At 43.0% G+C, this 26,028-nt stretch overlaps 1 protein-coding gene across 8 annotated transcripts in view; it reads right to left on the reverse strand.

Annotated features, from left to right (window-relative positions):
• sox5 (SRY-box transcription factor 5) overlaps positions 1–26,028 on the reverse strand; it is a 102,967-nt gene that overhangs the window by 31,632 nt on the left and 45,307 nt on the right. For 6 of the 8 annotated variants that reach the window (XM_032589327.1, XM_032589332.1, XM_032589331.1 and 3 more), the window contains exons 4-8: positions 24,071–24,157; positions 16,439–16,611; positions 14,953–15,021; positions 5,928–6,054; positions 1,419–1,495 (exon numbers count right to left, since the gene is read on the reverse strand). In XM_032589327.1, the coding sequence (XP_032445218.1) occupies positions 1,419–1,495; positions 5,928–6,054; positions 14,953–15,021; positions 16,439–16,611; positions 24,071–24,157 (533 nt within the window). The remainder of the gene's footprint in view (positions 1–1,418; positions 1,496–5,927; positions 6,055–14,952; positions 15,022–16,438; positions 16,612–24,070; positions 24,158–26,028) is intronic. The other 2 variants (XM_032589328.1, XM_032589330.1) reach the window with 2 other exon arrangements.

The following is a 26,028-nucleotide window of genomic DNA, read 5'->3' on the forward strand; positions in this document are numbered from 1 at the left end:
TCTCTGTGTGTGTGTGTGTGTTTGCGGTCAGCAAAAAGACGTGTTAATGTACTTGACAACCTGCGTGTGTCAAAACAGCTGCACAGAGCCAGACATCAGTGCGTGCACGTGTGTTACATTTAATAATTATTCACATCGAGGAGGCAGAGGTGACGAGCCCAATACCGGAGATTAATGCGTTTTAGAAAGGCAGCTGATGGGACACCCGTACAGGCTGTTAGCCTCTGAGAGAGGAGGGCCACAGAGCCCGTGAGAATTGTGGTGAAACTGTGTGATCTGCTTGAAAACGGACCAAACACACAGTCATCCTGCTTCTAAGTGGGATAGCAGTTGACTCTTTCCATGGTTTCCCTTTGCACCCCTGCCTTTGCTGTTTTGACCTAAACTGGCTGCTGTCAGCATGCAGATAGCTGTAAATATTTTGAAGACTGTGTTTTTATATGTAGACATATAAATTCACCTATATTTTAACAATAACTGCAAATAAAACATTTTCCAGCATTTTGAAGAAAGTTTGTCCCGTTTTCTTTTCTTCCTTCTATGTATTTTCCAGAGCAGCATGAATTAGTTTTATATGCAAATAAAACAAAAAAGAAACAGTTCAGATTTCATTACTGTACAGTATAAATAATTTAGGACCAACGACAGAAACTTGAGGGACCCCAGAAGTGATTTTGATGAACTCTTACTAGAGTTTATTTTAATATATTTTTACTGACCTTCGCTGAACTGCTAAGCAATAAATGTGCTCTTTCTCTAATACCATATCTCTGAATAATGGTGTCGAAAATCATTTTATTCTCCATTGATTAAGAAAATGATTGCTACATTATTTCACCTACATCTTCTAATTAAGTTAAATACAGCTCTACTATTCTCTCACGAAAGTTTCTGTCTTCCTAGATTCAAAGCCAATTTCGAGACAAGTTAAAGTTAAATGTTTGTTGTGACCGGAGAGGGAAAAGTCTAGATTAATCAATATGGTTGATCTGAATAACTCTGCCCTACGTGTGCTGACCCCTGTCAGCCACTCTACTGGACAACATCAATCTCATTCCCTTTTTATCTCAGTAAAAGCCAAAGGCTAAGGTTGCATTTGTCAGATCCGTGTGATTTTTCATGTCTGATCATGGAGATCACGTTGCGGCTGTCTCTCTCTCTCTGATGTCCAACACTCTGGCTGAAAGTGACAGCTGTGCGTCCCCTCCTGCCCGCCACTCTGCTTGCGGCTGTGCGCGGAGCAGCAGTATGTTGTGTGAACGCTGCCGGGCTTTAGGAATTTATTCACAATGACCGCATTCATCAAGGAAGACGGGGGGGGGGGGAACTGAAAAGTGTTTTCTTGAGAGTGTAAAAGTCGTTTGATTCGAGTTGCATGCTTGCCCTCTGGCGTATTTTAGCGGGCGATGCAGACTTACTTGTAGCTGCAGGGGCCCCAGGCCGGGCGTGGCGGCGGCCATTGTTGTGGGGATGAGCTGGAGAGGGTAGGGGTCACCTGAGGAAAACAAATATAGATATTTTTTTTACTTTGCAGCCTTACATTAAAACATCATTCAGGTGTGTTTCACGCACCGGTTGCTCCTTAGTTTCAGTGTTTATCCTTGTGTGGACTTTTAAGTTTTCTCATGAAAACTGTACTGTTGTCTGTACTGTTGTAATAAGAGTAAAAGTAACAATAAGAACTATTTATTACATCATTCCTAAGTGTATAGTGTGTGTCACAGCAGTTACAGCCTCTAAAAAACACAAATAATGCTCTTGAAAAACAATCCTGTTTATAATATGTTCGCTTAGGACACCAGTCACGTAAGAAAAGTGTGATTTGTATCACTAAACTGCGCACTGTAACTGTATTTTCTAATTTATTGATATTTATTGAATAAACAGCAGAGGAAATAGATATCAATCCTGACAATATGGACAGTTTTGGGGGATTTTCAGCATCATTAATTGGAATTTATTGTGACAGCGATAAATCAAAACTCTTATCACGATAAAAGCCCAACCCTAATAATCTTGTTTTACTCCCTTAATGCCCCCCTCTGTTTTTGTGCATCATTTTATTGTACTCGTCCCACCTTCATCCCTCGCTCCTCTTCCCCCTCCTACCACCTGAGTCCCTCTGCAGCTGTTAAAGCCCTCTTTTGTGTGCCCTGCCGGTATGGCCCTAATGAAAAGCCTGATTGTGTGTCCTCCTCCTTAATACCCCCTGACAAAGAGCAGCGAGGTGAGGGGATTCTGATAAAGCCGGCCCCAGCGCCGTAATTAAGAGCCGTGAACACCGATTGCTGCTCTTCCCCCCTCCTCCATTTTCTACCCTCGGCTGTTTGTTCTGCTTCAGGTGGCTCGTCCTCTTGTTTCCTCCTGTTGTCATCTTTCGCTTTTCATTAGTCTTCGTTGTCTTCTTCTTCTTAATAATCTAAGCATTTCCCCTCTTCCAGGAAGAACAAATGAAAAAATAGATGTCTGAAACAGACATAATAGGAGTGAACTGACGACAGCATGGAAGAAAAAGGATGAGTCGTGTTATTAGTTAGTAGGTGCAAGATAGGCTGTAATTACTTTGAGAGGCAGAGATGGGGGAACAAAGAGGTCAGAGATGAGGAGGGGAGAATGTGGAAAGGATATTGTTTAATTATGATCATATTGTATAAACATACTGCTCTAATTTGCGTTTAAAAATACCAGCTAACCACAGTGCACTACACGGAGGAGGTCAGGCTTTATTTCATCCAGGGAAATGTCAGTCTTCGCGGAGAAAACTTGAGAATGTTCTCTGGGCTTGAACTTGCATCTCTGGCTTGAACCTTCAGAGCAGGGGTCAGCCTCTTGGCTCTAGCACTGTGTGTATGTAAATCTGTATGTGTTTGCGTGCATCCTAGCGTGGCATAAGCCAGACTCTCCTTGCAACATATTTTCCCATCTCTTTAGAGACGAAAAACAACGAAAAGCGAAACCGAGACATTCTTGTTTCCAGTGGGGAGAGGGCAGGAGGGATTAACAAATTATTTCAGGACTGTGTATTCTAGGAGATTGGTCTTTTCTACTTGCTTCCTAAGCAAACATGAGTCCAGTGGATATTTATGCTCCTCCTGGGGGTCACTGTAACAAAAGGGAGAGGGACAGGGAAAAGCAAACATGTTGCTCTTGGCTCGGGGACAGAGGCGAACCAGGCTGAGATTTCTCACCGACAACCAGACGAAAGACGAAGATGAATGGAGCGAAGAGGGAGAAATAAAGCAGGGACGGTCCGTCTCGACCTGGTGTCATGTTTCACACAGTTTGAGATGTAGGAAAAATCGTTAAGAGCACATGTCGCCAAGTCCGGTTTGATCGTCAAGAGAGGCTTTTAGGAAAGTGGTTCCCAAATTCCTCACCAAACATTTGGACAAAGCTTCTGAACACGCTTCAACAGAAACATCATATATTATTTTAGGTGCAGGAAACATTTTAAATAATTGGTAAACTTTTGATTTGAGAATATTTTCCTCTTTTTAACGACAAATCAATTTGAATGTTTTCTGGGAATTATCTTAGTTTTATCTACAGCAAAGAATGTGGATACAGTTAAAGTCCTGGCAGAGATTACTGAACTGTATCTGTTTACATTTATGATGGTGGGACAGAAAATCTTTTATTCCAAACATTCGATTGGCATGAAAAAGGCATCTAGCAGTTGTTATGGAAACACTGTAGAGATCTCCAATTGAGACCTTTGGAGATTTTGTTGTTTTATTTCAAACTTTGCTACTTTAGTCTTCATTGTGTGTGAAGACATGGGCATAAACTGCAGAAACTGACTGGATCATTTTTCATTTGTATTAATATCTGCAGCTCATTATCACCATCACTACAGCTGTTTAATTGTTTGCCCTGATCTGCAGTGTTGTATTAATCTCACTTCGTGTTACAAAATCTAATCACAAGATCGATTCTGCCTTGTTCGCAGGGCGAAAAAGATTTTCACTGTCTCATTGTATAAAGTAATCATTTAATGACTAAGGTGTTAAAATGTCAAGACATTTAAATCAAATCCATTTGAAAATGCGACTGTATGAATTCTGCATGTCCCTTTTCAGTTTTAGTCAAAGAAAGTCGTGTTTGATGCTGTCCAAACAAGCCGAGCCGTGCTTAGAAGTCCGCACTGCACGCAGAATATCTATTCATATCTTCAGCAGCGCCATGAGAATATGTCAGAGCACAATGCTACACATGTCCTATTTAGAGCTTGCCGCACCAAACCGCATCGCTTCACAACAACTTCCAAAGTTGCCAGAGAGTTTTCTCAGGGGCGGCTTGGCCTGCGACAGTGTGCCAGTCCGGTTGGAGTTGGCTGAGGCAGCGAAAAGACAGGCCCACTACTTGTTAGGGTATTTACGTGGGCCGTGGGTGTGGGTGAAGATGGCACTAATTAAAATGGAGTGGACTTGTTTAGGAAGCTGTGAAACTCTAAGTGGGGTGGGGTTTGGGGCGGGTATTCCGGTGGTTCACCAGTCTGTGTTCTTGTGCGCTATTGTGGAAGTTTCTTTCGATAAATTTCGTCGTCTCTATCTGTGTTTGAGACGCGAGTGTGTCTGCGTGAGCGCTAGTGCATGTGGGCTGAGTTGGAAACGTGTTTTGGCTGCGTCCCGTGTTAATGTGAGGAGAACCTGGGGCAGGTCACATTACCACCCCCTTACCCCCCTTCTGCTAACCCCCCCCACTGTGCATTTATTCCCAGCATCCCCTGGCAAGCAACAGTCTCTTTCTCTCTGTCTCTGTCTCTCTCGCTATCATGGTAAACAACACATTGCCACACAGCCGGAGTGTAATGGCCAAGAGAAAAGAAAAAAAAAAGTCCTGCAGAACGCCTTCATTTTGTTGCTTTTATATGTCAAAAAATAGACAAGACAAAAGGAAGGAGCCAAAAGGACTGAGTGAAAGCGGGAGAGATACTGAGTGTAAACAGGAAGGCTGTATTTGGACTGGTTTTTCTATTAGGAGGGAGATGTTGTTGTAAGGGCGAGCTCGCCTTTGGGGAAGCAACCAGACTCGTCATGTGGGAGAACGCTCAGTTTCTACCTTTCTTGGTGGACAACAACTGAAACATGAAAGTTATTTTCTGTGAAGGTTGCCTCTCTTCCTGACTCCACATGCAGTCAGAGTTACAAACGCTCCTCACCGGCCTGGATAGCATATTCATTCAAGACCTTCTTTTTCTAGGATGGCATGATGGTACAGCAAACAATTTGCCCGTTTTTCAATCAGATATGAAATGGTTTGCCTAAATTAGTTGACTGCTTGGCACCAGGCTTTAAGGAAAGTCAAGAAATGTCCAACAGGGTTGAGGTCATTCCAGGAACCAGCCACTTTTCATGTGTGTTTGTGACTAGTGTCCTGTTAAAACACCCAGTTTGGTCAAAGTTTTAACCACCTGTCATTTGATTATTTGAGGTAAGATGGGAGTATTTCGAGGTACTCCTCTATTATCCTACTCCCTTTGTGCAACAACAGTATCACAAGCAGTAAAACAGACTCACACCACGAGGATGCTACAATAATCTTAGGTTTAAAGCCTTACCTGACCTCTACCAAATACAGCTTAATACTTGAGTCATCTGACAATAAAACCTTTCTATAGTAGCAATTTGTTTAGCTTGAAGAAATTCTGTCTTGGTCGGCACCCTCTAAATCTACAGTGGCCTAACACTTTACCATAGATAGGAAAGCTGGTCTTCCTATTCAATTTAAAGTTTGTGTTCCTGAATGGCCTCGATGTTGATCCTATGTAAAGTTCATGGACTATACTAAGAAGTGGTACTACTTTTGATAAGACTGATTAAACATCCAGAATTCTGGAATTCTTCTTTTTTTAATCCACTTAAGTTCTTAGTCCAAATGTAAGAGTGCGAGAAAACTTTAGGTGTGTGAGTGTCGATGCCACTCACTGCAGCCAGGCTTGTAGTTGAAGCCAGGGGGCATCAGGAAGCCCTGCTGGGCTGCGGCGGCCGCCAGGGTCCGCTGGTCAGGAGGAAACACGGGAATCATCAGTGGAGGGAGCTGGCCCTGGACCTGCTGATGAAGGAGGGAGAAGAGGTTGGTGGGTAAAAGTGGTAAGAAGGGATGGGAGATACAAATAAAGAGGTGGGAAGAAAAACAGAAATGTTAGCGTGCATGTACAAAGTCAGGAAGCACATTACCTAGCTTAAAAACTGGATGTTGTCTCTGAAAAGAACATTGATGGGTTTTTCTTGACATTTTTATCTATAATATTGTCGCGGCTCGTCTACTTTGTTGCCTTAAAAAGATCTGGGTTATTCTTGTTTTAATTATGAAACAGAATATCCCATTCGCCTGTTCCTGTCAAGCAAATCACCTCTGACACAATCAAGAAACCAGACCAACCAAGTGAGCAAAGAAAAATAAACAACAAAAATAAAATAAAAATCTGGTCTTTTTTATGTTTAATTGTATTCCATAGATAGATATTTGAAATGTTTATTTGTTTTATGTCTAGCAGATTTCGTTTTACCTCACAAATACATTAGGAACTGCAGAAAGAAACTAAAAAAGACCTGCCATCCCATCACTTCAAGCCACAAGGACAGTTCACTAAACTGTAACAACAGCTGGGCTTTTACTCTTATTTGGAAGATAATGTTCTCTCTCTTCTCTCCGCACCGAACCAAAAAGCTCGCTAACCCAACCCTCTGCGCGTGCCCGTCGGCAGAGAGCCATACGACTTCATAAGATTTCCAGGATTTGAAAAGGAGACGCAGGAAGAGAAAGAAAGAAAAAAGTCTCCTCCGTTGGGTGACTTTGGCAGAGACGGCAGGAGAGAGAGAGAGGAGGAGGAGACAGATGGTTGCACTAAACAGCGTTCTGCCAAAAACAACACACAAAGACTCGCATGTGATGGACTGAGTGACAGCTAAGGATGAGAGGGAAAGTGGGGAAGAGAGAGGAGGAAGGTGGATATGAAATGGATCTTCTCTACATGAGAGCTGGTGTGATGCAGAAGTCGGAGCGAGGCCACCGGTTTTGCTGTTGAATCTTTCGGGATGGCAACAATACAACGCTCGCCTACACTGTACTGAAATAAATGAGAAGTAGAAGCAGGTCCTTCAGTTTCACCACTTATCCTACACACTACATCTATACTTTTTTCTCTTTATTTAAACGTACAGCAGCACCAGGAGAGGTTTTGTGGAGGTAAAAGTGACAAACTGGTAAAATACCCCCGTGAAATCCAACCCTTAAAGCCTTTGACCTGCATGTTTCTGGCTTGTAAGCGCTCTTCCCTCCTCGCAGCTCATCTCCCTCCCTTCCTCTATTCTGTCGCTTTTATTTTGCCAGGAGGCCAGAGAGGTAATGGCTGAATAGGATAATGGGCAGGTAAAAGCTGTCTGATGTGGAAAATTGATCTGCAACGATGGAAACGGCAGCACAATCGTCAGGAAGGTGGTGCTGGTGGTGCCACGGTACAATCAGGTAATATCTCAGCACTTGAAGTGGTTAGTGTTGGAGATGGTGTCACTCGGTACTAACAGCGCTTTTACAGTGTTCAGTAAGTACACCCCCCTCAGCCGCCACCACCCTGCCATCCTCTCCTGCTGCTCCTACGTGTTGGCATGCGCCCGCCGGCAGCACTGTAATCAAACTATCACAGCGCAGGGGGAACGGCGCTCTCTTCAAGCAACTTCCCTACCCCCGCCTTCTTCTCTTACACCAAAAACAATAATTACTCCACCGTTTTTTTTTTGGGGGGTTAACCATAAACCGCCGCGCCGCCTGCGCGCCACGCGATCAGGCAGCGGACAGGACCCCCGCGGGGACGAATCACAGACAGAACTGTTCTGCTTTGCCTTTCAGGCCTAATTGGACATATGCTGGAGCAGCGAGGCTGGCTAGCTAAACTGTATCGTACCAAAGGGAGGAGAGGGAAAAGCAGGACGATAAGTTTGAGACGTGCGTATGGAGCGTGTGATGTCACAGCGCGCGCGCACGAGGCTTTGCTTCTTTCTTTCCGCAATTGAAATTATCATAGAAAACCCTTCAAAGCATCCAAGGCTTCTCTCTTCTCTTATCTTTTCTTCTCTTTTGATCTCGTAACAAAAAGCCTGCACACAATGGGCAGACATTAATCAGCCTACAGAACTGTTGCATAACATATTCAAGTCTCCACAATATATATATATATATATATTAAAAAAAACAGGCTGTAGGGGGGGGGAAGCAACAAAAGGACAAGAAAGAGACACAAAAGCAGCAAAGCAGATATAGAACAACACCGGGGAAGGTTTCTAGTGAAACACTCTTGTCCATATGTTGCAGATATTTCTGCAACAGCTGTGGAGCTGATGAGCAGCACCACCATGCTTACTGGAACAGATGCATGTTGGGTATGAAAGGGGCGGCACTCGCATGGAAAGCAGAAAACGCAGGTCATGGAAGAACCTAAAATATACACCAACATACAAGAGTTTCTGCTTTAGTGCACTGCAGAGCTGACACTATGTACAGACTGGATGAGTCAGCTGGGTTAAATAAGCATTGGCTTCTTCATACTCCTTTTTGCCTGAATATGGAAGTTTTAGTTTGTTTGGTTTTAATTCCTATTTTTCTTTTTCTTAGATTATTCTTTTTTATTTTTCTCTGGCATTTTTTAAAATATATGTTGGGAATAAAAATTACATCATCATCTGACTCTTCATCCCTAACATCTACAGTCTTCCTTATCGCCGCTCTGGGGAGTACAGCTAATCAGCGCCAAGGAAAAGAAATGTTGCTTCCCGATTGGCTGCTTTGGAAACTCCAGCCAATAGAATGTCAAGTAGCGTTGTGCTTCGGTATTTCAGCTCTCCAACTTGTATTTTCTTATTTTCTTTCAAATATTTTAGATACACTCAGCAAAATTTACCATTAATAATAATATGGAATAGTGGGGAGGAGATTATAGTGCATCACTGTGAAGTTGAAGAACAGGAATAAATCAACCCTGATCAACTTCTTGTTCAGAAAAATCATCCTCTCTGATTGGCTCTGAGTCTGACTCTTGGTTTTCCAACACAGCGTTAGCATTAGCACTTTTCCTGCTTCTCAAACTAATGATCTCCTTGCCCAGAATGCCAGTTCAAAGAGACAACCATGTCTTGGTAGGTTTGCAGTTGAATATCAAATAAAGTATGTTGACGTTTGTGTTCATAATGTGATAAAAGATGAAAACGTCCAAGAGGTAGATATATATTTACAATGTGTTCAGTTCCATTTGCCCTGATATCCAAGTTTCTGTTTCCATTTCATCCAAAAGAAAAACAAGGTCTCCTCATAACCGGCCCATAATAATGTAATACCTTAAGATGAGCTGGAAGCTTTTGCATGTGAGTTTTGTGATCATCATAAACTTTTAAAGTTTATGACGTTCTCTGTAAACTAGAGAACGGGAATCAGAGATAAAGATGAATTGACTGAAAGAAAAGAAAAATAACGTTGAAAGGAACAAAGAGAGACCAGATCTATGAGACAATCTCCAGATTTTTTACATAAAGGAAGAGAGATCTGAAACAGTGGGCACTTTGGGGAATAATGCTCTCCTCAGCTTTTCTTTCTCATCAGGCCCAGAGCGAACATGAAAACCTACAGTACACACTGACAAAAGATCACACTGCTGCTTCTGTAGTCTGCTGACGTGGAGAATAAGAAGCTCCGCACGCTCTTTCACGTCCGAGAGAGAAACCTGCAGCAAACAAGACTGCGACTCATCTGCAAAATTCCTCTAATCAGCGATAGCCCAAAAGATAACAAAGGAAAGCCACTCCGAGTTAAAAGAGGGAAGTGGGGAGGAGAAAAATCACAAATATACACGAGGAACAAGTGTGAGACTTTATCTTGAGAACTTTCACAGGGTCAAAGAGGACGGGAAGAGAGAATTCACCCTGGCAAGACAAATTCTCAGGATTTTTTTTTTCTTTGTAAAAAAAAAAAAAAAAAAAAGAAGAAGCAGCAGATAGAAACAACAGAATGAACAAGATAGGCAGAAGGAGCGTGAGGAAGACTCAGAGAGGGGAGCAGGAGTTGGATAATTGGCAGCGAGCTGAGGCTGCGTTCACCACGCGCCAGGCGGCACAGCTTGAACTTAAAGCGCCGCTGCGGCATAATGAAGATGTGGCCGCTAATTAACATATGGGGTGCGAAACAGGTTGGTTGGCACGCAGTATGCTAAAAAAAAACTCCAAGGTAAAGTTATTATTGGGGAGTAATTAGCTCTATGAAGTTAATGCGCCGAACAATAGCTGCCAGCGCCGCACAATATGGCTCGCATATGAGCGCACGAAAAAATAGCCCCCGCTAAAGTGTGAGTCCCACAGCTAAAATCTGTTGGCGACCATATGTTACAGCAATTAATGCAAGACCTGGTTGACCTATTGCGGAAGAGGTGACGTACGAGCAATAGAACCAATAATTAATTTGGGCAGAGAGAAAGAGAAGCGGAGATATGGTCGCTGTTTAATATTAGTCCATTAACTTTCTATGGACGGCGCTATTAGGCCGGTCCCCTGTGAATGCCGGGGCCCGGTTCAGGAGGAAATAACGCTCACATTGCAAAGGATCCACAGACCAGAGTGTGTTTTTCAGGCTTTGAAAGGGTGGCAGACTCTCAGTGGGACGGGTGTGTGTGCCAGCGCACGGACACCAAGTCATACAGTGTGAACGGAAAGCACAAATTACTCGGGCTGCTGTGTAATGGTTGTGATTAAACAATTACACAGCCAATTGGGCTAGGTGCAGGTATGTAAGGGAAACAGAGGTACTCGCTGTGTTTTTGTGGGCGACACGAGGCTCTTTCTCCTTTTTTCCCCCTCCTTCCGACATGATCTGAAGAGTTGCCACCAAGGTTGATAACAAGCTTGTTAGCGACTGTCCTCTGCGGTTCTGACCCTTCTTAAACCAGTCAAAGCATCAAGTGGTTTTCACTTTGTTCTGAATCTCCTCTCATTCACTGATATGGAACCTACAGCGACGGTGAATCTTGATGAGATGAAAGGCGGCACGCGGAGTACGCTGGACTGTGCCGGTGTGTTTTGGTTGACTGGCTTTTGACTCATTAGGGCCGACACTTTCTTATTCGCTCGTCCCTCTTGTTTCAGAACACAATGTCTGTGTGCGCTGCTGTTCTCTGAACATGTGCGCTCGCTCCCAAGGTAAGCCCCGGAGCCGCTCGGCAGGTGAGCTCCTTTCATCCCCGTCGCGCTTCCCCGCGCGGCCGCAGCCGCCGTCCTGGCCAGCTGCAGGTGGGGGCCTCGTGGACAAGTCGTTTTAATTAGAACGAGACGGAAAGTAAAGGGAGCTCGAAGAAAATGTGCTCACCTCTTCCAGCTTAACAAGATGGCCCCAAGCGGGAGGTAATGTGCGAGGGAACGTGTTTTTTTTTTGTTTCTACATAATTCACACGCCTGTGTTGGGATTTCTTATATTAGCACGAGAGCTGCACATCAGGATTAAATGTAGAAAGTGAAGGACAGTTTTCTTTCATCTGCAACTAGAAAGTAAAATGTTTTTTAGAGGACTCACGGCTTATGCTACGGTTTAGATTTCAGGTCAGGCCTAGTGGTCTAGTCGGCTTAAAAGTGATGGTTTCTTTTGGCCATTCCAACACACAACTATATCTTGACCAAAACCATTCGACTGTAGCTCTGGCTGTATTGTAGAAAGCTTTTGCAGCCTCTAACAAGTTTTCTTTCAGAGTTGCATTGATTTTAGCTCCATTTACTGTCTCATTAACCCTAAAGGGAGCGGGTTGGACGCATGGTCAAGTGGTTTTGGACTGTTTGATTTTGCACACACCCTTCAAGGTCCACCAGTTCCTGTCAAACAAATGACCTTTACAAGTTCATAAGTTTGCAGGAATTAATGATCGAAGAGATGCAACTTCTCATTTTATTTTTTTTAATGTTATCGGAGAAAAAAAAGAACAGAATGTGTATTTGGGATGTTTGCCCACTGCACTGGACGAGAACTGGATGTAAGGAGTTCAGTGTTTTTGTCTGACGGTACGTACTTCTTCACCGTCTCGGACAATTGCTTCTCAAAACTATCCATCCTGATCTCTGGCTGAAGAACCGGCTTCTGGAAGTTGAGTCGTTGGCGCTGTTTTACCCATAAACATGAAAGGGTAGGCGACATAAAGGAAATAATGACGCTATTTTCATCACGCAACTGCGACGAGAAGCAATCCTTTAACCAGCTTTCCTCTCTGCTATCGTGCTACAGAAACTCAGTGCCAAAGCAGAATGGTTTCACCACAAAATCCCAATAAAACACACAGAAGGTTGTGGTTCACACCTGTCAAAAGCTAAAAAAGTAATTACTAAATTTAAAAGACATTGTATAATCAGTTAGAATGACTGTCAAATGTTGATGCTGTACATCGTTAGCGTGGGCTGCTATCATGACTTCCTCTGCATGCCAATTCCGAGAGTGCCTTTGGCCTAAATACGGCAAACTTCTTTTGGGGTTTCAGGGCGAGAAAAAATAGGAAACCCAATAGAAGGACAATAAATAATTTGTCCTCCATACATGAAGGATGTGTGTCACTCTCTTCTCTTTTTCATGAGCGTTGTAATTCGCTTCGTTTCATCACCTCTTCCGAGTGGACGGTTGAAAGCATTCTTCGCGGGCCTTTGGGGGATTCGAGCCCAACAAAGCCAAGGACGGGACGCACACGGACGAAGGCGCGCGAACGGAGGGACAGCTGAACTCAGTCTCGTTAGGGGGAAACGCAATCACAAGGGGCTTATCGTGCTGGCACAAAACACACACGCACGCACACCCCCCCACACACACACACCCACGCCCCCCAACACACTGAACCTGGTGCCCTCGCTCTGGCAGGCCATTGTATTGTGGGATTGTGCGGACAATCTCTTCATGAATGATTAAGCAGTGCATTTCTCGACCAAGTCTTTGATGATGAGTGTGTGTTTGATCATCGACTCTACCCCGACTACGTGCGCGCCAGCAAGCGATGCCCAATATTTTACGTTTTTGCCCCGTTTTTGTCTCGCGCGTGTGTGTTTATGTGATATTCATGTGAAAATGTGCGATTTCAGAGCTCCTGTGATGAGCCCCTGTTGATTGTGTCCCTCTCTTAACGAGGCTGCCTACAGCTGCCCCTGCTTGTGAGAAACTATTGTTGAGCGCGTTCAATGGAGAGACGCTTGTTTGGGAAAAGGTTGCAAAGTCATGGGAAAAGAGAGCTTTGTCTCGGCGGGGTCGTGAGGGAGTGAATCATGAGCGGACGTGTTTATAGCTTAACACACACACAGCTGCAGCAGAACGCACACACACACACACACACTCGTGAAGAAATGAAAGCATCAAGAAGGCACAGAGAAACCCTAAGAAACAAACATGTGCTCTCTTTCTTTTTTTTTTTGTCAAAAGAGACAAAACGTGAACAATGCCGACTTTAACTCGCACAAAGCAAATAAACTGCTTTGCACGGAATCATGGACAGACAAACGTCCAACGCACATGCACTCACAAGGTCTCTTGTCACACAAACTGTGTATGGCTATACTCTTGGGGGAAGGAGAATGCGCGTGTGTGCGCTCCTTCTTGGACAGAGTGTCTCTTTATGGTACAAAGCCCCGCTTTCTCAGCTTAAAATTCAGTGTCATCTGCCTTTACAAAGTCCCAGGCTCTTCATTCCAAGCCACCTGGACCAAAATAGAGGCTCCAGTGTAGCACCCTAAAGTACAATACTTCTATTTTTAAAGGCTCAGATATATACCCGCCCCTTTCTCAAGCAGGAGACAAAGATTCACATTGAAAAGGACGAGTAACTCGGCGAGTCTATTTAAGGTTCTTCTTTATACTGGTCATGATTAGATTTGGACGTTTCAAATATGCGCTGAATAACTGGAAATTGAGTTTGCATTTTGAGTTTGGGATTAAAGGAGTTCCACCTGGACGTGTTACGATAATAACGGGAAAAAAATGTGTCCTTCGGTCTGTTGGAGACTGAAAGTATCTCTCAGAATCAGGACAAGGCTAAATAAAAATGGAAAAATTTCCAATACTAAAAAATGTTGGAAATGTATTGACACCCTTATGCTTTACAACCACAAACTCCTTTTACTTTTGCTGCACAGCTATGCACTCTGAGTTGGGTTAGCACATAAAATCCTAATGGAAAACAAAGTTGTAGTCATAATGTGGCAAAATGTGAAAAAGTTCAAGGGGTCACTGCGATCTATTAAACACCGACATGCTTATGCTTCCCCTGTTTAACAGAAACGAGGCGCCGAGTTGCTCATTATTTTCAACTTTACTCATCCGTTTTCAAAAATCTATCAGTTAAAAAGTTATATTTCATAAAAAGTTGGCCAGTCTGTGCCACCTCTCCCCTCAGAGGAGAACAGCATGAACACTTGCTTTTCCTCCCTCACCTCTGCAGAGCAGCTGCAAAGTGGAAACTTGCTTCTTTTGTTGTTTTTTAGTCATCTTTTTTTTTCTGCTAACACAGCCCAAATTCTTCTGAGACATAATTAGGTTATTCCTCCACAGAAATTAAAACTATAAGTGACTATTCATAAAGGCACCTGGTAGGACCCTCTTTTTTTCAGCACTGAGAAGACTTTGTTTCATCACTTGATGCAAGGCACTCATTTATGCATTCGGCCGACTGACTTAGAATGCACAGCTTTATGCTTGCTAAAACATTAGCTGTAATCCATCACGGTGCACAGGCCAGTTTTAGGTGATTGCACAAGTTGTGTACATCGGAGCTGCTATAAAAGTCAATGTTGATTCAGGCCCTGAGTGCTGATGACAGAGCAAAGCTGCAACAATTACAATCACAAAACTGCATTTGTAGGCCACTCTGACACACACACACACACCCCCACAACTGAAAGACGCTTTCACATTCACACGCTCTCACTCGGGCGCACACACACAAGCGGGCCTCACCTGGATTTGTTGCTGCAGGAGGTTGATTTTGTGTTGCTGCTGCAGAAGCTGCTGCTGTTGCCGGGCAATCTGGGAACAGAGCACACACACTACAATGTTGGTTTCTTTTTTAGAGCGTGCATATTTCGAGTGTGTGTGCGTGCAGAGCTTGTGGGAGATGCGGCACATCTGCGGGTCTCTGAGGCCCGCCGGTTGCACGACAGAGGGTCGATGCCCCTTCATGAAACATTAAAGCTCGCCTCATCCGGACTCAGCAGTATGCAGACCTTTATGGACAGGTACGAAAGCGCATAAAGAAAAAAAAAAAAAAAAACGCTTGATTTTGTAGACAAGTTTATGGCAAATTGTTCAAGCTTTGTTACAAATTTTGTATGAAGCAGCTCCGCTAAGACGTTAGAAGCTCAGAGTCTGGAGGGGAGAAAAAAAAAAAAAAATCCAGCATGACATACAGTAACAGGGACATGCTAAAGAGTCCAGCTTCCACATACATTCTTGTTCTGTCACAGTCATTCTGTGCGCTGCTGTGAGATGCAGCCCAGGGCTCTGTAATGCTTTGTGTTTGTCACAGGTGATTTGTCCTTACAGCTGTGTTTCTCTGTGTGGCTCTTTGTAAACCGAAGCTCTCCAGAAGCAAAGGAAAAAAAAAAGCACAACAACAATAACAACAACAAAAAAAGGGAAACCCTTCACTATGCAAATACCTGACAGACTCTTGCCTGGAAACCTGGATGTGTGTGTGGGGGGGTGTGTGTGAGAGAGAAAGAGAGCGAGGGAGGAAGAAGTGTGTGTGTGCTTTTGCTACATCTGCTCCAATACAACATGCCCTCAGCTGGTTCCTGTGTGTTTCTCCAGTTGCACTAATGCTCTACAAGACGTGGAATTGGGTGTGTGTAAAAGAACTTGCACATAAAGTCAGATTTTTTCATCAACTTATGTTGGTGGAAGACTCTCTAATGAAGCCCCTATTGTTTATATATCCAGGTGCAGCAATAAAAGTCTCTTTGCATGGTTCCTACAACGTCTTTCACACTAAATTTTATTTTATTTTTTTACACTAATGCTGACTTGGGTAATGAAAAAAAAAAATCTAATTGCAGACTTTCCTAGAATTTTCATGACTGCACAGGAACAGTTTGTTCAAGACAGTAAAATAAAACTTTGGACACATGTTGAATAAATGCGCGCTGTTTCCAGTATTTCCAAGGTCTATTTATTTTCTTTATGTGTCTGCATAAATAAATGCATTTGACTGAATGCAAATATCTGCACGCTGTTGCGGCTTTGCCCACTTTTTAGCGTTTCAGCTTAGCAAATTTGCACAGAGTACAAGGTGAATTTTGGCCAAGGTTTACCTCGTTTAAAGGTAAACTCGGCGCTTTTATGATTCTTGTTTGCGCAGAATTAGAGCGACTGACTAATTAGGATGCAGTTTTCAGCTGCAGAGCTTTTCCAAATGAGGCCCTTCACATGCAGCGGGCTCCTCTACCTGGTCCTGCTGCTGCTTGGCCAGCTCCATCTGCTGCCTCTGCTTCTCCATTTGTGAGGCGGCCAGCTTCTTCTGCTCCTCGTGCGCCGCCAGAAGCTGCTCCCTCAGGCTGCTCAACTGGCCAATCATGCCCATGAGTTGGCGCTCTTTCTCCGCCAGGCTGTCTGGGGTACCTAAAGGGCAAAAAAAAAAAAAAAAAAAAGGAGGAGGGGGGGGAGATGGGTCAAAGGTGAAATGTTAGCACTTTGAAGAAGAGTACAAGACTCGGCTAAGGTTTCGCTAAGAAACTTTTTTTCCCCCCTGCTCAAACGTAGAATATAAATTAAACCAACAATTTGCCTTTGTGTGGTTAGAAAGTCCTTCGTTCAGTGGAGGCGTGAGGGATTTGCAAAAGTATTGATACCTTGCAGGGCTGAAGAGATTGATCGGATTAATCGTGATGAATCGATTGAAATAATCATCAACTAATTTAGTAATTGATTAATCGCTAACTATTGAATACAGACTCAAAAAAAAATGGCTACCTGTTGAAAGAAAACACTCAGAGCAGTAATTAGACCAAAACTGTACATCTTTTTTTTTATCCAATTATTTATTTGTTAATCCAAAACAATAATCATTAGATCAGCTGTACTGATATTGAGTCAAGCAGATGCAGCTTTTGCTATAAATAGTCAACATTCACTAAAGGAATGCTACCAGTGCATCTTAGGCAATAAAATGAAATATAAGGTGCAGATTTTTAAAAAAATGAATCATCAGAATGATTGATAAAACTCTTGTTTACTAAAATGATTGTTTGCAACCTTGTAAACGTCTTTGCATTCTGACACAATGTAACCTCAAACATCCACCTATCTTTATTGATGCCATAGACCAGCCCAACGTAGTGCAGAATTATGAATGGAAATATTTTCAAAATTGTTTAAAAATGAACATCTGTGATCAGGAATGTTCCCCTTCGTGATGGGTTTTCGTTTGGGGCCCGGTAACAAATCAATGCTGCGCCCCAAATATGTTGAAACGCCACATATCGTTTTCCTTCCCTTCGCCAATTATACAATAATGTGTGTTTTTCTTTCACATCAAATCCTAATAAAATACAGAGGAGTTTGTGGGAAAAGTTTAAAAGGTATGAATGCTTTTAGAAAATCCTAGTTTCTAGACTTAAAACACCAACAAAAAAAAAAAAAAAACCAACAAAAAGCATTAAACCCCAGTAAAGACATCCGTGGCTTGTTGGTTAGATTTATATATGGCTGGTTTGGGGGTTTGAACAGCAGGGGGGAGCGTGGCAGTGGAAGATGTGCTTTGATAACGAGCATTGGTCTGCTCCAGAGTCGCACAACCAGATGTTAACCGGTTTCCCTGGGAGGCAAAAGGCCGGCATCAATTAATCAAGTCCCATCCATCATCATCATCATCATCAGCTTTACCGCCTTATTGAAAGAAGGAAAAATAAATCTGGCGGAGGAAATATTTGTAAACAGGCAAAATGTGGTGGGGAGCAGGAGCAGGAGAAAAAAAAGAAGCACAAAATAAAAAAGCAAATGTAAAAATCAGAGCCAGACTCATACGTTTCACAAACAAAAACCGATCCGCAGCCAGGTTTGGGGAATTTACATTTCTCACTAAAAAACTGGAAGCCAAAAGCAAACGTATTTGGTTTTCCGCAGAATTACGGGGACATTTGGAGACTGAGCCGCAGCTATCAAGCTGTATTTCTGTGTGATTAAGCTTAGGAGAGAGAGAGAGAGAAGAGAGGGAGAACCGAGCAAAAGAGTGTGTCTGGTCTGTGTTTACTCTGCAGTCAGCCAACCTCCTTCTCACATTTAGCATGGCCTGACCTTTGACTCCTTAGATCCTGACATACCAGCTCCATTACACACACACGTACACAGGCCTCCACACAAGGCCTAAATCATTCAACAGGATGTAGTTATAGGGAGGCACACTGAGGCCCAATCAGCACGAGTGTGTGAGTTCTTGTCTGGTCATATGTACTCATGTTTGCCTACATGCCTTTGTTTTAGCGTGTGTGTGTGCGTGTGCGTGTGGAAGAGCACAATGCCTCATTGTTCCTCGGCTGCTACCTTTAACAGGACCGCATTCCTGCACCAGTCAAACCAGATGAGGAAGAGAAAGGGAGCAGAAAGACGGCGGAAGAAAGAAAAAGACAACACGATAAAAAAGAAAAGGAGTAAGGGATGGATGATCCGCCCTTTGACCGCTAGAGAAGGTGGAAGACGTCCATTTGTCCGCCGCCTCCTCCTCCGCTGCCCACCGGCAAACCCCGCGCCTCCTCTTCCTCCCTTTTTCTTCCCCCTTCTCCCCCCCCGCGCTCCATCCATCCGCCAACAATGAACAATAAAGGCAACTGTCGGGAGCGCTGGCCGCTGGAAAAATAAACACGCCGCTGTCCTAACTCACAGACCCACCTTTGTAGAGCCAGAGAAGGAGAGTGTGTGCATGTGTGGTGGTGGGGGTGGGCGTGCTCGCGTGTGTGTGTGGAGCTAAAGCTGACCGAGACAAGAAAGGGCCTTGTGTTAAAAACGTTAGGCTGTTCAAACGCAGGGTGAAGGGGTGTGGAGGAAAAGGGCAGAAAGAGGGGGGGGGGGTCGCAAAGGTGAAACGATGGATCAAAGGAGGCTTTTTTGTAGGGGTTAACCAACCTTCCAACACAGACGTGAGACACACACACACACACACCCTCTGAAATGTAGTAAAAAACCAAAGGCATGTTTGCCTTTAGCTGTGTTTCCATTGAGCTTAAAACTGCGCAAATTGGAATTCGATTAACAGAAGCAGAAAAGAAGCTAGCGTTTTAATTAAACAATTTTTGCGCCAGGAGGAGGTGGTTGTTCAGCTGCAGGTGTGTTTTCATTTACCTTAAAAATGTGCAAATTGGAATTATGAAACTAAATTTGCTTTACGGAAACACGCCGACTCATCTTTTTCGTTTTTTGCGCTAGGATGAGGTGCTTTTTCTGCCGTTGTTAACGTGTTTCGCTGCGATGGAAACACTTTTTTCCCATAACACTAATCAAGCGGATGTTACTACTGGTGGAAAAGACAAAGAAGACGACAGGACGTGGTAGGAGTATGACAACACCGCATGTTTTTTAATGACTTATCGCATGAACAAACTTATTCACATTTGAGTTTAATTAACAGAAAGGCCTTAATTTTTTTCTTTAAAGGTTAAAGGTTTGTTTTGGGCTCTAGTGCCCTTTATTTGAAAGTGCTAAGGCAGAAAAGCAGGTAAAGAAAGAGAGGTGAGACATGCGGCCGGGAATCGAACCTGTGACGGCCGCGTCAAAGACTAAGGCCTCCTTATGTGGGCTGTGCTTAACCCCTGTGCCACCACAGAACTCTGGAAACGCCTCAATTTTTTCGACATTAGCTGAACATCGACAAAGTTTTGTGCATGTTTGTAATAGAAACGCAGCTAGTGATTCTGGTGGGGGGAAAAAAAAATCTGAACTTTTCACACTCTGACCTTCTTTTGAGTATCACTTATCAGTAAACAAGAATATTTTCAGGACAAACTAAGAGGCGAGACCAGATCTCTTGCTTTTAGCTCCTCCTCTACTGACCCCATAAATCAGCCTGCATCGCCTTGTTTCCTCCGCTGCTCTGAGGCAGGCAGCCAGGCGGATCAATAACTGCTTTCCTCCACGGGTTAACACACATTCTTCCTTAGGCAGATTACTCCATCCTGTGATTATCAGAACCAAGACCAACTTTCTCCTTTCTCGCTCCCGCACACACACACAAACTCGCAGCCTCCCTCACGCACAGGGTAATTAACCAATTTCCAACAATGTAATACTTGTCACCGCGCTCCTACCGCTAATTAATGACCCCGGCTGCGCTGATAACTCCTCGCGGGTGAGACGGGAGGGAATGAGAACGAAGAGACGCAGCCAATAGATGGCGGAGCCTCGGGTAGGAAAGTGAAGGAGGAAAGACATGGAGGACGGGATGGAGAGGAGGAGTGGAGGCTTTTCAGGTTTTCAAATTTCTTCAGTGTCTGACGCCGCAATTCCGGTTTTTACCGATTCCAATTTAATTCCCAACAGGAAAGGGCAAAATTCATGCATTCAAGTACATGTCCCTCAACATCTACATGGTTTTAATTGAACTCAAAAGCGCATTAAAGTACATGATCTGGATTTATAGAATGCTGGGAGTTATTGGTTGTGATATATAATGAAATCAAGGGAAAACTGGTTGATTCCAGGCGCTAACTGGTTGATTGGTGCAACTTTATTCAAAGAGTTTTGTCACCAACAACTTCCTAAGTTATTTATAGACAATATTGTAAGTATTTATTGTGGTCAGGTCATTAATTCGCTAACAGAATTTAATGTTTGTAGCAACCAATAAGTAGATATATTCTATACTTCATAGTTTTGGAGCCGTTTTGACCATCATAACGATAAGTCATTGTTGGCTGGTTAATATATTATAGGTCCAGCATTCAAAACTATTTTTAAACATGTAATAGTGCAGGCATTTATGCAATAATATACAAATAAGACTGCTTTTACTGGAAATGAGATATGTTTTTAATCAAAATTGGAATAATGGATTTCTTAATCATCAAATTCATTTATTTAACAACATACAGCAAGAAGAACTTAAACATTCATCTTTAAGTTGAATGTTGTTTATTAGTTAGTTGGGTATTGAATTAATGTCACATTTGTTTAAATTTATGGAACATAAGTTCTGCTACCAGCAGTGTTCATATTTTCCGTGAGCTTTGAATTTAACGAGTCTGTTTTTAACCTGGCCAACCTGAACACCAGGGTGCGCTCAGCTGCTGATATTCATAGTGCACATGTTGAAAGTCTAATAGTTTGAAGGAAGGTGAGGCAAATCAAAGCCAGGACAGACATCTTTCTTTCCACTCGTCACCATCTACTGAGACGCGCTTGATGTTAATGATACTCCTCTATGTGAACATTTATTCTGTCTCTCCACTTCCATGTAACGGTGAGTGCATAGAGTTTGCGATGTGAACCGCATGGGGCCTTTTACCAACGCCTATGGAGCAGGAGGAGGAGGCGGCGGCGGCTCAGAAGCACTTTGTTCCCGGCAAAAAGTTCTTCAGTGGAATTTGATTTAGGGGAGAAAAAAACAACCCACAGACGTGAGAGAGCAGCGCAAATATCTTCACTTTTCCACACACACAACATTACGTAAGTACGAAGACACACCCGTCGTGGGTCCAGCAGATACGAACTGAAACAGAGGCATGCATATATTGCTCCCCAGCTGCTGGTGTGCGGCGCGCCAAGCGGGAAGCCCCTCCGCTGAAATGTCAGCGCGACAGGGCGCTGGAAGAGGGGGTTTGATCAATGGAGGCCCCCTCTAGATGGCCAGGCCCCTCAGTGAGCCTCTTTGATTACATATTGCTTTGCTTCCTAATGAAGTTCAATTACTGGAGGAGAACGACGGCTTTGCCCCGAAGTTACAGGGAATAATAGCTGCTCTCCTCTACCTTTCTCTCATCTTTTTCTCATTTCGGTCTCTGATTCCTGCATCCATCCGTCTTGGCTATTAAGTAGAGGTGAACTTCAGAAAAAAAGATGGACCCACAAGGACGTAGTTAACTTTATGACATATAGCCGAGGAAGCGGGCGGTTTTACTTAACATATTTTTGAAACTTTAACCTGAATGTCTCCCTCACTCTGAAAGTAATTGACTGATGAGCCAATAAACAGAACGCGACGGTTATTCTTTTTGAAAATGCGCCAGCTGGTCCGGCTTAGTCATTTCGAAACAAAATCCACAAGATGGTAGGGATGTTTGAATGGTTACCAAGAGAAACAAATCTAATGGGTTTCCCACGGTTACCATTACTCCGCTAAGCTGAAAATGATCGATAACGTCACATCCAGTTACAACACTACTCAAAACGCAGCGTTTCAGAAGTTAATTAACTTAATAACTAACATCTACGTGACAGTTTAAGCAAGTTAAACAGAACTTTCTCAGCTCCATTTGTCCAACTTTGACACCCTCAACATATGCTAAGCTCATCAACCGCAGATTTTACCGTTACCAGCATCTCCAAGCAAATCCTCCATAAACATCCTTTCACAGTAACTGAATTTGACTTTAAATGGCTTTTCAGCGCACAATAAACCAACATTTTTGTGGGGAAGAATTAAATGTCTGGGGATGAAATTTTCCAGAAACAGTTACTGCTTGTAGTTTTGACACAACGTAATCTTTCTCAGCCACAGCGACAGATCACAAAACAAACAAATCACCCTCAGAAGAAAAGCCTTTCTGTCAAAAATGTTAAAACGGCAGATGAACAGATGCAACTTCTTACAAACTTCAAAATAAGAGCCTTGGGGATCTAAGCTGACTTACCAATAGCTGGGTTTATTGTGTGTTTCAGCTGCAGCCTGATATTTATGCATGAAATAAAAGGCACTTGTAAAATTTAAGAATCGCTTGTAAAACACTGAAAATGATCTTAATGCTGTTAATATGTCATGAGTTAAGCTCAGCAGACAGAAACTAAGCAGTTACACATTTGCTCACCCAATATGCACTAGAGTGTTTAGTAATATTAGAGGTAAAATACTTTATGCAAAATCTCACTTTGGTCACCCTTCACCATCTTAAAATTATGAAAACCAATCTAGTAAATTGATCAAGTATATTCTGTTGTCTTCATATGAATCTTTATTAAAGTGCCATTTTATAGCATAATAAAGTAGCTACGTTAACCTCAGTTGTTACAAAAATGGTGTATCAAATATGACTTAAAAGAAATTTTACCTTGTAATTTAATTCCTCTGTCTCTTTAAAAACTCCTGTGCTTTCTGAAGCTCCATTACATCACTCCTTAATAAACCCTTTAACAATGTTTTTTAGAAGGGTTTCACTGAGAAGTTGCTCCTATAACGAGCTCAGCAGATACGCAGTTCCACCAGGTGTTTGCTAATTGCTGCTGGCTAGTCTAAAGGAGCTGAGTGAGGGCATCGTGGGGGAGAGCTGCGCTGTGAGATGGAGCTTTGTCCTCCAAGGCGGGGCCAGGTGTTTGCACAGCTGCCTCCCATGGCGGTTGATGTGATTTCTCAAACAGGCATAAAAGCCTCGATGCAAAACTCCAGGCATGTTTTTGATGATGAATTAGCATTATAACAGGACGCAAAGCTCAAAAAAAGTCGATTTTACAAAATACTGTCTCTTTAAATAATCCTACTTTATTCATACATTATTCAGACATCTCACTTTAGAAGACAGCCTGTGTGTAGGTGAGAGTCAATATGTGAAAATTAAAAAAACGTCACTTTTACTACTGCTACTAGTATTGTTAATGATTGTGATAATTATAATAATACAAAAGGGTGATTTTTGGAAGCATAAAAATGTATGCTGTAAACAGGGTGCTTGCTAACTGTTTTGACTTTTTACTCATTCCAGTCATTGTAGTTAATTTGTATAAAACAAAGCTGAGCTCATCCTGGATTTTAAAAAAATCAAAAAAATCTATTTTTCTGATAATGCAACACAAAGTCCAGAACTTCACTTTGTATGGATTCAGTGGTCATTACCGTTACATAAGCGTTGCTTTATGCCGTTGTTATTTCCTTTTGCCGTACCTTTAATTTCTCCGATGTGCCCTGAGCCCATGGCCAAAAGTTTATCCTTCCAGTCCTTTGACAACAGCCTCTCAATGCTGGGGGCCTCTGTTTAGGGGAGGAAGGGAGGAGGTCGGGGGGTGAGGGTTTGCAGAGGAGAGGGAGAGAGAGAGGGATTCAGTTGGCTGGCCAACATGACAATAAAGCTCATTTAAAGTCCATTTGCTGTAATAAAGGCAGCGGCGGCTCAGCCTAATGGCCGCATCAGCAGGAGAGAGAGGGAGAGGGAGAGAGGCGGAAGGAGAGAAGCTGATAATCGAAAAGAGAGCAAATCTGAAAAACAAAAACAGGCGAGCGAAAGGGAAACGAGCGAGAGAGGAAGAGAGAAACGAGTGGAGGACAGAGAGACAGACAGAGAGAGGCTTTTTCTCCCCTCTCACCTGCTGCTAGAGAATCATTAGCCCTGTGGGCCCTGAGACAAAGAGGGCCTTAATGCACCCGCCACAATGGACACATTATCAGCTAGCGCTTTGTTTTCAACACACACTTCACACAGTCTCTCTCTCTCTCTCACACACACAAAAAGCGCTGCACGGGCACACACGCAGAATCCCTAATTATGATTCTAACTGTGGTCACAATTCTGCCCAGATGTACACACACACACACGCACAGCGGGAGGAGTGGAAATGTCACACAGGAGAGCATGTGCATGGAGAGACTCAGTCCTGAGTGTGTGCATATAGACCGCACACACACGCACGCACCCAAATCAGAAAGTTACGCACAGTGGTGGAAATAGCATTTTAGTGTGAAGTCTTCCTAATCATTCACAGAGAAACAAACTGTATTGAACACTTCAACACCCTGGAAGTTTCTTCTAAGCGTTTAAATGACATAATTTCAAACTTTAACAGAGCCACGCCCAGCAGCTAAAGCAGAAACACCCAGTTCACACGCTGACACACATGTATTCATCATCTAATGGGAATATCTAAACCAATACCTGATGGTTTACTTCACCTTACAGCAGCTGCTAATGTTAACTCGTCTTAAACTCACAGTAAGCAAATTGTTTGTCACTATTTTTGTGAATCAGTGATGCATTCAGCTGCACACATCATATACAAACACTAATAAATTCAGAAGTCACCACGCACAGTCCTAAAGTTTAAGCGCATGGTTTATACCTGCATATTTTCATGCGGCCGATACAAACATCTGTCAGCTGGGTTTTGATGCGGTGAACCAGGCTGCTTTCATGTTTTTTTAAAGAAACTCAAAAATCAAGTTGGACCATGAAGTACAACATCAATCAGACTAATGACTGTTCTACACTACAAGCAGTCCAGCTTCATAAATTTGACTGGCAACTAATCAGATGAGCTTGGAAAAAAACATTTCAATATATTATTTCAACTTGATTGATTGAAAATCAAAGAATTAAAAAGTTATGACTTAAAACGTTGAAAAGCACTGCTTTAAATTACAGTTAGATTTTTATAAAACCTTTTCCCCCCCATATTTTAAAACAAAAAAAAAATGCTGAGGGGAGTAAAAGGGGGCTCAGAAGGATGGACTATTCGACACTATTCGACCAAGGATCGCCCTTGTAAAGGCGTCGATGTTATAACCAAAACAAAAATCCAGGTTTATATCCTGTTGAGCTGAACAGCTGTTCTTCACATCCATCCATCGTGTTAAGCAACATTATTTATTTTACTACCAATCAAAAACTGGTTTCCTAATGGTTCCCTTTAAGCCGTGGAGGTATCGTCAAGAGACGAGGATGGCGGAAAATGGAAGATTTTCAGGATTCAGTAATTCCTTCAGTCACACACACACAAATCAACACATAAGGGACTAAAGATGTTCGGGCTTGGCAGAGAAACACACACACACACGCACACACACATTGTACCTCCACTGTTATGTGCCTCCAGCTTCCCCTGAGGGTCCGGTGTTGTCCCTTTCTTTTG

Source organism: Xiphophorus hellerii, chromosome 17 (assembly GCF_003331165.1).
Source record: "Xiphophorus hellerii strain 12219 chromosome 17, Xiphophorus_hellerii-4.1, whole genome shotgun sequence".
In the NCBI taxonomy this organism is placed as follows: Eukaryota; Metazoa; Chordata; class Actinopteri; order Cyprinodontiformes; family Poeciliidae; genus Xiphophorus; species Xiphophorus hellerii.